This window comes from Vulpes vulpes, chromosome 13 (assembly GCF_048418805.1).
Source record: "Vulpes vulpes isolate BD-2025 chromosome 13, VulVul3, whole genome shotgun sequence".
NCBI lineage: Eukaryota > Metazoa > Chordata > Mammalia > Carnivora > Canidae > Vulpes > Vulpes vulpes.
This window is the reverse complement of record NC_132792.1, coordinates 75,812,493-75,824,608: the sequence shown is the minus strand read 5'-3', so window position 1 is coordinate 75,824,608 and position 12,116 is coordinate 75,812,493. Positions and strand designations below refer to the sequence as shown.

At 35.3% G+C, this 12,116-nt stretch overlaps 1 protein-coding gene across 1 annotated transcript in view; it reads right to left on the bottom strand.

Annotated features, from left to right (window-relative positions):
- Window positions 1–12,116, bottom strand: part of PXDNL (peroxidasin like) — a gene marked incomplete at its 5' end in the record, with an annotated part of 490,956 nt that overhangs the window by 87,091 nt on the left and 391,749 nt on the right. Inside the window, 1 exon segment of the mRNA XM_072733704.1 lies at window positions 2,136–2,248. Within this exon segment, the coding sequence (XP_072589805.1) occupies window positions 2,136–2,248 (113 nt within the window).

Sequence of the window (12,116 nt, the reverse complement as noted above, 5' to 3'; positions counted from 1 at the left end):
ATTTTTTATAAGTACTGCAAAGCTTTATATATCAGTGTTTCTCAATTAAATATCTTAAGAAGATAAAATGACCACATTTCATATGAAATATTATTAAAATGTATTCAGTTATAATTTGTATGGATTTATGTTCTTCACTATTATGCTGTTAATTTTTAAAAAGAAAATGAAATTGGATTTCTAAGAGTGCATTAGAGTGGAGTAGGGGTAGAGAGGCTTCTCTCCTACCCCTCCCCAAGAGGCTCATAGGAAACCGAGGATGGGAACTGCTGTTTCAAAAGAACTCATACCCCCGTGATGACTAGTAGGCCAGAATGTAACCAGAAAGGTTCAGAGTGAAAAAATGCTTCATTTTTTCACAGTAGCCTTTGACCACTTCTGGAAAATAAGTCTAAGGTAATGGGTAGCTGGTAACTCAGGGTAGGAGATGAGAGCAAGTAACAGAACCTACCAAGTGGAAAGCAAATGGAAAAATACCAAACATAAAGAAGTGATAAGTGACCTGGTGCACAGGCAGTAAGGCCATGGAGTCTTCCCTTTAGGAGCACCTCTTTTCACTTCCTCTTGCTGGACCGTCATTACATCTTCTTTCCAGATAAACTCCCTATCTGCTCTCCTATGTACTGCCAGAACTCTCAGGCTAAACCTATAGTTCTATAGTTTCTGCTTAGAGTCTCCAAGCTATCAGATAGTTTTCCAATAAATTCCTATCTGTTTATTTTGGGAGTATCCTAACTCACATCCATTTTCACCTTGTGAATAGAAGAAGATTATTATAAAGATTAAAAATGGTACTGTACTCTCTGTGTGACTATCATAAATAAATAAAAAATTTTTTAAAAAGTGGTGCTGTATACAAAATGTCTGGCATATAGACATCCCTCAATCAATTCATTTGGGACTAAAAGCTACCTTTTAGAAATTAGACTGAGCTATTTTTCTTATACGATTATATGATACATTATTAAATATAATGTCAAATAAGGCCTAGAGACTGACCAAAATGTGTAGTTTTCACACTTCTTATTTTTAGTATAAGATATTTGAATTATATAATATTACACTTGAAAGAAATTACAAAAACTAGTCAGACTATTTGAGAGTACATGAGCCTAAGGTTTCAACTTTGAGACCACTAAATTTATTTTTTATAAAGAACTGAATATGATGCTCTGCTACGGCACAAAAAAAAAAAAAAAAAATGAACCACCAAAACTAAGGCCTTGTTACTACATGGCAAGAACAAAAATAAACCAAGTGCTTTTGTAAAATAACTTTGTAAATTTTCACAAATTTTACTTTTTGTCAAAATTTTCTACAAAAACTGTCATTCTGATGTATGCAATTTCATTTATTTTTTAAAAACATCAGAATCTGAGGGGCTCCTGGGTGGCTCAATCCGTTAAGCATCTGCCTTTGGCTCAGCTTATGGTCTGGGGATTGAACCTTGCACTGGGCCTCCTGCTCAATGGAGACTCTACTTCTCCCTCTCCTTCTGCGCCACCCCCCTCTCTTGCTCTCTTCTCTCTCTCTCTCTCTCTCTCTCTCAAATAAATAAATTAAAATAATTTAAATTAAAAGAATATCAGAATCTAGATCAATCATTGTATTTTTGATAAAAAATTAAAATGAAAGAAGTAATTACTTTGAGAGAATATATAGCTTAAAGACCAAAGGAAGTAAAATATGTAAATAAGAAGCTTTATTTCTTTAAAGTCACTTAACTTTTGAACTTACAGGACTTTTTCATGTCACTTTGTTTTAATACCAAGTTTGTAATTCTTGTTTCAGCTAATGCCCTACTTTTAATCTACTTTTGAGTTATTAATTCAAAATTATTTCTTGTTAGCCACTAAAACTCTTAATTTATATAAGACAAAATAAGTTTTTGCTTAGAAGAATTTAATTATGCTTATGAAGCTTTCATCACTAAGCAAATGAGAAAGGATAAATTTTATCAAAGCCCTGAGCCAAAACCAGATCTAGTCACTTAAAAATAATGAACAAAGAAGAAACAGAAAAAAAAACTTGTTTACCAGAGTAATAAATCAATGTGAGAATCATTACTTCTTTTCAGTGGGTCAATACATTTGTCAGTGTTTTTAATATTACCGTACCTTTAGTTGAGATCTTACCTTGTTCCAGGTAATTATGGGCTGTGGTTCTCCTTCAGCATGACACGAAATGTTTATATTCTTTCCAACCTCTACACTCGTATCCTGAGGTAGTTGAGTAAGCACTGGGAGAGCTGTGGAAACAAATCAAAATGATGTCATGTCGATACCATTTTTGTCAACCAGCCACATTTAAGCCAAATGGCATAAATCTAGAGATGATACTGGTTAACCACACTAGTGTTTTAAAAAGCAATTACTTGAACACCAGAGAGTGTAATAAATATCAAAGGCAGGGTACTGATAATTAGGATAGAGATGAGAACAGAAAATAAAAGAGGAAAAGAAATATACAAAGCCTTTAATCTTAATACTTTAACCCTAACCTTTAACCTTAAATATTTATAATATTTATTTCTTCAGCTGAGTAGTATATATAAGGATTTTTACTAATCTTTTTCAATATCTTTTCCAAAGTCTGAAATAAAGATACATGGTAACATCAAAAGTTTATTGCTGGCTAAAATAAAGAGATTCAATCTTACTTTATTTCCTCAAAAAGCATAGTATTATGACTCACCTACTATGAAATAGGTCATTGAAATAAACTTAAAACTACTAGGGAAATTAAATTCAAAATATCTTTTCAATCCAAAACATAAATTTTTAGGAAAGAAATAAAATCTTTTTACTAAAGAATTCTATCCAATATACAATGTCTTATAGAAACTAAAAGAGTAGAGTATGTTTCTGACTCTTTTTAGGAGGTTTACCTTAAAATCAAAACCAGATAAAGATAGTACCAAAATCAAAAAGAAAAAAAAAAAAAAAAGGAGCCCTATAGACCAGTACCTCTCATGAATATAGACTCAAAAATCATTCATAAAGTATTGGCAAATAGAATTCATCAATACAAAAAGGTTTATACGCCATGACCAAAGAAAGTTTACTCCACAGATAGAAGCCTGATTCAGTATTTGAAAATCAATCAAAGGAATCTACTATACTAACAACTAAAGAAGAAAAGTCCTCATAATTTCAACTAGTGCAAACGTCTTTGACTAAACTTAACATTTACTTATGAGTAAATAAAATCTCTCAGAAAAATAGCAATAGATAGTTTACACAACTTGAAAATGAACATAGATGGGAAGATGGTGGAGGAAAGGGAATCCTAGTCCTATTTGGTCTCTGGAATTCAGCTAGATAGCTATCAAATCATTCTGAACACCTGAAGACTCAACCAATTCTACATGCAGAAAAGCAGCCAATTTTTGCAAAGTAGGAGGTGTGGAGACACGAATCCGATGAGATATATCAAAAGATAAACCCTGGGGAGGGGGGCCAGTGATATAAGCAGCAGGGTGCAAAATTGGAATGTTTATAAGTCTACACTGGTGGGGGAAGTCCCTGCGTAAGGTGCTCAGGTAGTGAAGTGGGGCAGAACCTTGGATGGGACAGTATGGTCTATGGATCTCCGGGGTGATCCTGAAAGAACAAGGGTGCCTGAGTGTGGCAGGGCTCCCAAACATCAGAATGGGGAAGCCAGCTGCAAACCCAAGCTCAGGAATAGGTTTTCAGCTTGGTATTGTCATAAACCGCACAATCACTGCATGGCTGGGTGACCACTCTCTGAGCAAGGGGCCCATTAAGAAGCAGAACTGCAGGGAGACCTCTCCCTCCATGAAGGAGAACTGTGGTTGCATGCTGCAGGACTCTGCAAAGTTTAGAGAACTCGAAATGGGGTCTCCTTCCTGAGATAAAAATGCTCGGGCACAGGATGGGTGAACACAGAGTGTGGGGGGAGACAGGAGTGATTGACTGCTCTTCTGTGAAGGCTCACTGAAGGCTCCAGGGCTGGAGATTGGGTACCACCATTATTTATTTCCATCCCCCAAAGAAGTGCTGAAAGCCTTTGGGGAACAAAAACCTCATAGAGCAATCCAGAGCCACTTATGCTGAGCCAGGCACAATGGCAGAAGAGGTGCAACTATGCCCAGGCACAGACATCTGAGAATCAGTGCAACAGCACCCCCCCTCCAGAAGACCAGCAGGATCATCTGGCTAATACCAAGTTTTCTGATCATATAGAACTGCAACACTCCAGCACTAGGGGAAAATAGTATATAAAATTTATGTTTTTTTCTCATGATTCTTAAGTCTTCCAGTTTTAATTTTTTTTCTTTCCTTTCCAGCTAATTATTTTGTCTAATCTTTTTTTAAGACTTTTTTTAATTTTAATTTTTACATTCTTCACTTTTGGCCCCCTTTCATTGTATTCAATTGTATTTTTGTATATACATAGGTTTTTCTTTCTTTATAATTTTGGGATCTAATTACTTCTTAACAATCAAAAATTATATTTATATAAGGTTGATATAAAAAAGGTTATTAATGAGATGCAATCAAAAATGGAGGCACCAACTGCTAGGATAAATGAGGCAGAAGAGAGAATTAGTGATATAGAAAACAAAAACAAAATGGTGGCGAAGAAAGAAACTGAGAAAAAGAGATAAACAACTACTGGACCATAAGGGGAGAGTTTAAGAGATAAATGATACCATAAAGTGAAACAATATTAGAATAATCGGATTCCCAGAAGGAGAAAAAAGAGAGCAGGGGCAGAAGGTATATATACCTGAGATATTATAGCTGAGAATCTCCCTAATATGGGGAAAGAAACAGGCTTTCAAGTCCAGGAGGCATAGAGGGCCCTCCTCAAAATCAATAAAAATAGATCAACACCTCAACGTATGACAGTAAAGCTTGCAAATCTGAGACAAAGAGAAAATTCTGAAAGCAGTGCAGGACAAGAAGTCCTTTAACTACAAGGGTGGAAACATAAGGCTGGCAGCAGACCTGGCAGGCCAGAAAGGACTAGCATGATATATTCAGGGTGCTAAATGAGAAAAAAAAAAAAAAAAAAAACAGACAAGAATACTTTATCCATCAAGGTTCTCATTCAGAATAGAAGGAGAGATAAAGAGCATCCAGGACAAATAGAAACTAAGACTTTGTTATCACTAAACCAGCCCTGCAAGAAAAATTAAAGGGAAAGAGAGAGCCAAAAGTAACAGAGACCAGAAGGAAACAGAGACAATATACAGACAGGGACTTTACAGGTAATATAATGGCACTAAATTCATATCTTTCAGTAGTTACTCTAAATGTAAATGGGCTATTACTAGCAAAAGACAAGCTATCAGATTGGATAAAAAAAGCAAGACCAATTGATATGCTCTCTAAAAAAGAGTTATTATAGACCCAAAGACACCTCTGGATTTAAAGTGAGGGGGATTGGGGATCCCTGAGTGGTTCAGCAGATTAGTGCCTGCCTTCAGCCCAGGGCATGATCCTGGAGTTCCGGGATGGAGTCCTGCATTGGGCTCCCTAGGTGGAGCCTGCTTCTCCCTCCGCCAGTGTCTCTGCCCCCACCCCCCATCTCTGGGTCTCTCATGAATAAATAAATAAAACCTTTAAAAAAATAAAATAAAGTGAGAGGGATGGAAAACCATTCATATGCTACTGGGCATCAAAAGAAAGCTGAGGTGGCAATCCTTATATCAGACACATTAGATTTAAAACTAAAGACCATTCTAAAAGATGAGGAAGGACACTATATCATAATCAAAAGGTCTATCCAACAAGAAGTTCTAACAATTATAAATATTTATGCTTCTAACATGGGAGCAGCCAATTACATAGACCAATTAATAACAAAATTAAAGAAACACAATAGTATTACAATAATAGTAAGGGACTTTTGTTAAAGTCCCTCACTTCAACGGACAGATCATGTAAGCAGAATTTCAAGAAGGAAAGGAAGGCTGATGCACACTGGACCAGTTAGATGTCACAGATATATTCAGTGTATTCCATCCTAAAGCAACAGAATACACATTCTTCTCAAGTGCACATGGAGCATTCTCCAGAATATATCACATACTGAATCAAAAATCAGGACTCAATCAGTACCAAAAGACTGAGATCATTCCTTGCATATTTTCAGATCACAATGCTTTGAAACTTGAAATCAATTAAAGTTGGAAGGAACAAATGCATGGAGGTTAAAAAGCATACTACTAAAGAATGATTGAAGAACAATTTAAAAAATTCATGGAAACAAATGAAACAATGAAAATGAAACATACCTATTTAAAATCCTTGGGATGCAGCAAAGGTGGTCCAAAGAACGAAGTATATAATAATACAAGCCTTAGAGAAACAAGAAAAGTCTTAAATACACAACCTAACCTTACATATAGAGGAGCTGGAGAAAGAACAGCATAAAAAGCTTAAATGCAGCAGGAGAAAAGAATTAGTAGGATTAAGGCAGAAATCAATGAAATAGAAACTAAAAGAACAGTAAAACAAATGATCAAAACTTGGAGCTGGTTCTTTGAAGGAATTAATAAGATCAATGAGCCCTCTGGCCAGGCTTATCAAAAAGAAAAGAGAAAGGACACAAATAAATAAAATCATGATGAAAGAGGAAAGATCATGACCAACACAAAGGAAATACAATTATAAGATCATATTATGAGCAACTATATACCAACAAATTAGGCAATCTGGAAGAAATGGATGCAGTCCAAGAGACATTTAAATTACCATGAAGAAATAGAAAACCTGAATAGACCCATAACCAGTAAGAAAATTGAAGCAGGAGTCAAAAATCTCCCAACAAACAACAGTCCAGGGCTGATGGCTTCCCAGAGGAATTCTACCAAACATTTAAAGAAGAATTAATACCTATTCTTCAGAAGAAGCTGTTGCAAAAAATAGAAATGGAAGGAAAACTTCAGAACTCTTTTTATAAGGCCAGTATTACCTTGGTTCCAAAACCAAAAAAGACAACACCAAAAAGGAGAATATAGACCAATTTTCCTGATGAACATGCATGCAAACATTCTTACAAAATACTGGCCAATAGGATCCAACTGTACATTAAAAGGATTATTCACCACAATGAAGTGGGATTTATTCCTGGGCTGCAAGGGTGGTTCAACTTCTGCAAATCAATGTGATACAGTACATTAGTATGATCTGTATCATATTAGAACCATATGATCCTTTCAATAGATGCAGAAAAAGTATTTGACAAAGTACAGCATCTATTCTTGGTGAAAACTCTTCACAGTGTAAGGATAGAGGGAACATATCTCAATATCATAAAAGCCATATACCAAAAAACCCACTGTGAATATCACTTTCAATGAGGAAAAAATGAGGGCTTTCCGCCTAAGGTCCACTCTCACCACTGCTATTCAATATAGTACTAGACATCCTAACCTCAGCAATCAGACAACAACAACAACAACAACAACAACAACAACAACAACAACAACAATAAAAGGCATCCAAATCAGCAAAGAAGTAAAAATTTCACTCTTCACAGATGACTTGATATTCGATGTGGAAAACCAAAAGACTCTACCCCAAAATTTCTAGAACTCATACAGGAATTCAGCAAAGTGGCAGGATATAAAATCAGTGCACAGAAATCAGTTGCATTACTATACTAACAATGAGACAAAAGAAAAAGAAATTAAGGAATCGATCCCATTTACAATTACACCAGAAACCATAAGACACCTAGGAATAAACCTAACCAAAGAGGCAAAGGATCTATATTCTGAAAACTATAGAATACTTATGAAAGAAATTGAGGAAGACACAAAGAAATGGAAACACATACCATGCTTATGGATTAGAAGAACAAATATTGTTAAAATGTCTATGCTACCTAGATCAAAATATACATTCAATGCAATCCCTATCAAAATACCATCAATTTTTTTTTCACAGAGCTGGAACAAATAATCCTAAAATTTGTACGGAATCAGGACCCTGAATAGCCAAAGGAATTTTGAAAAAGAAAACCAGTGCAGATGTCATCATAATTCCGGATTCAAGCTGTATTACAAAGCTATATTCAAGACAGTATGGTACTGGCACAAAAACAGACACATAGATCAATGGAACAGAATAGAGAACCCAAAAAATGGACCCTCAAATCTATGGTCAATTAATCTTCAACAAAGCAGAAAAGAATATCCAATGGAAAAAAAAAATCTCTTCACATTGGTGTTGGCAAATTGGACAGCCACAGACAGAAGAATGAAACTGGACCCCTTTCTTATACCATACACTAAAACATACTCAAAATGGATAAAAGATCTAATTGCAAGACAGGAACCCATCAAAACCCTAGAGGAGAACACAGGAAGCAATATTGACAATAGCCAAACTGTGGAGGAAGCCAAGATATTCATTGATGTATGAATGGATAAAGAAGGTACAGCATACATATACAATGGAAAATTTACAGATGAATGGATAAAAAAGATGTGGCATGTGCATACAATATTCAATGGAAGATGAGGCATTTATATACTACTAAGTCATAAAAAATGAAATCTTACCATTTGCAATGATGTGGATGGAACTAGAGGGCATCATGCTAAGTGAAATAAGTCAATCAGAGAAAGACAATTATCATATGATTTCACTCAGATGTGGAATTTAAGAAACAAAACAGAGGATCATTGGGAAAGGGATGAAAATAAAACAAAATGAAATTAGAGAGTGAGATAGACCATAAGAGACTCTTAATTACAGAAAATAAGCTGAGGGTGGCTGGAGGTAGAGCATGGGGGATGAGGTAACTGAGTGATGGGCATCAAGGAGGACATCTGGTGTAATGAGCAGTGGGTGTTATGTACAACTGATGAATCACTGAACTCTACCTCAGAAACTAATAAGACACTATATCTTAATTAATTGAATTTTTAAAAATTTTTAATTTAATTTTTAAAAAAGTAAAGAAAATGAACATAAACAAAAACCTGTGATAAACATTTACTTAGTGGTAAGAGTGTTTTCCCCTGAGATAGGGAAGAAGGCCATGATGTCTGCTCTCAGAATTCTGACTCAACATAGTGCTGGAAGTTCTAGCCAGTATAATATGGCAGGAAAAGAACATAGAAGACAATATGAATCAGAAAATAAGAAATAAACTTTCTCCATTTTCAGATGACATTAATGTCTATACAGATAATTCTAGAAATCTACAAAAATACTTCCAAGTGAGCTCAGCAAGACTGGAGGATAGAAGATAAATGTAAAAAAAAAAAATCAACTGTTTTATAATTCCAAGCAATGAACATATGGACACAAAAATTTTAAAAAGAATACCTTTTACAATTTTTTAAGAACGTTAAAATTTTTTAAATTTAACATGACATGTGTGGTACTTGTATGCTAAATACTACAAAATGTTGATGTAGGGAACCAAATGAGATATAAATAAATGAAGAGACACATTATACCCATGGATTGGAAGTCTCAAATAGTAAAGAATTTTCCAGGAATTGAGACTAGATTTAATGCAATTCTTATCAAAATTTCAGAATTTTTTTTTTTGCAATATAGACAAGATTATTCTAAAATTTATATGAAAATGCAAAGGAACTGAAACAGCTAAGCAATTTTCACCAAAAAGAATAAAGTGAGAGGAATCCATCCACTAGATTTTAAGACTGATTATATAGCTATAGTAATCAATATTGTGTGGTATTGACACAGACAACTTCATCAACAGAACAGAATAAAGAATCCAATAATTACATAAATACGTCCAACTGATCTTGACAACAAAATTGCAAAACAATTCAATGGAGGCCCTTTCAACAAATGGTGCTAGGTGTTAGGATACCCACAGGCAAGCAAATAAGAAAACAAACAAAAAAACCCACAACCTAAGTCTCACACTTTATTCAAAAACTAACTCAAAATAGACAACAAACAAGTATAAAATTTAAAACTATTATACTTAAAAAAAATAGGAAAAAAATCTTTGGAATGTAGGGCAGGGCAAAAAGTTCTTAGATCTTGTATTGAAAGTATAATCCACCAAAGAAAAAAAATGATAAACTGAATTCGATCAAGAAGAATATAGGAATTTCCTTAATTTAAAGATGACTAACCATTTAATCTGTCAGTTACACTCTTGGACATTTATCCCAGAGAAATCAAAATTTACACAGAAGTCTGTACAGGAGCTTTACTAGTAGTAACCAAATATTAAAACCCAGATGTCCTTCCATAAGTGAATGATTCAGCAAACTGTGGTCTATTCAGATCATGGCCTACCACTCAGCAATAAAAAGAATATTTGATAAATTATTAAATGATTTGATAATCAAAAGAACAATTGCTATCACATAAAATCTGGATGAACCTCCAAATAATTATGCTGAATGAAAAAAAGGTCCCAAAAGGTTACATACTATTTGATTCTACTTACATAACATTGTTGAGACAATAGAACTAAAGAAATAGAGAACAGATTAGTAGTTGCCAGGGTTTTAGTAGGAGTTGTCTGCAGTTTGACAACGAGTCTGGATCTCTTTGTGTTATTTCCTACAGTTAAATGTGAATCTACAATTATCTCAAAATAAAAACTTTAATTAAAATAAATCAACAGTGATGGCTGGGTGGCACAGCAGTTGAGCATCTGCCTCGGGCTCAGGGCATGATCCCGGAGTCCCGGGATGGAGTCCCACATTGGGCTCCTGCATGGAGCCTGCTTCTCCCTCTGCCTATGTCTCTGCCTCTCTCTCTCTCTCTGTTTCTCTCATGAATGAATAAATAAAATCTTTTTAAAAAAATAAAAATAAGATAAAATAAGTCAACAATGTGGACATGCAAGGGAGTAATACACACCAAATTCAGGTTAGTGATGAGTAGATTGGAGTTGAGAACAGAAAAAAACAAGCAATCTTTAAGTATATTTGTAATGTTTATTTTTTCATTTGAGTAGTGGTCATAAGGGCTTTTCATCATATCTTTCTTGATGGCTTTTTATATGACTAAAATAAAAATATACAGTAACATCAGAGATTTAATATGAAGATGAAAAATACTGTTCTTGGGCAGCCCAGGTAGCTCAGTGGTTTAGCGCCACCTCCGGCCCAGGTTGTGATTCTGGAGTCCCGGGATCAAGTCCCACATCGAGCTCCCTGCATGGAGCCTGCTTCTCCCTCTACCTGTGTCTCTGCCTCTCTCTCTCTCACTCTGTGTCTCTCAAGAATACATAAAATATTTTTTTAAAAATACTGTTATTTAAAATTTTTTTTTTAATATTTTATTTATTTATTTATTTGACAGAAAGAGATAGCACATGCACGCAGAGGTTGTGGCAGCAGATGGAGAGGGAGCCCCAACATGGGCTCCATCCCAGGACCCTGAGATCATCCTGAGCTGAAGGCATATGCTCAACCAACAGAGCCACCCAGGAGCCCCAAAAGATACTGTTCTTGAAGTGAGAATTGTATTTCGTTATAATCAAATCTTACATTATATTTGGGTTTGGTAAATCTATGGCTTATAGATTCCTGACAATGAATAGTGGACACCTCAGGAGGGCTAGTGACTCTAGAAGGCAGTGACCTTCCTGATTCACCCAAGGGGTCTCTAACTAACACTTGGCATCGTGGCCTCCATTATCTGACATTCTGTATCTCCAACCATGTTCCAACCTGTCCCAACAGCTACTCATTACTACCACGTATATGCCATCACTTACAATTTTCTGAAAATATCTAATACCACACCCTACAGCAAAGGCCTCTCTCTCTCCTGCTCCAACATATCATTTTGACACTATCTAGATTGCTAGGAACTTTCCTCTTCATTCCTGTTGATCAACCCTGTCTAGTGTCATTTTCTTCCCTTTTCAGTCAAGATCCTAAGTTTCATCATCTCTACCAGTTACGTTCCCAAGCTCTCACCTCCTTTATCCATTGTCTTTCTGTACAACACATCTGCACCGTGTTCTTCATGCCTGTCCTTCAAAAATATCTGGAATGATCATGTGCCCTGGTTTATTAGAGACAAACTGCCTTTGTCCTTTCAGATCCTATCTACAATAAAAAATCCATCTCTCATCACAACCTTCTCCTACAAAACATCAGCATTTTCCATTCCACAGATGCATGG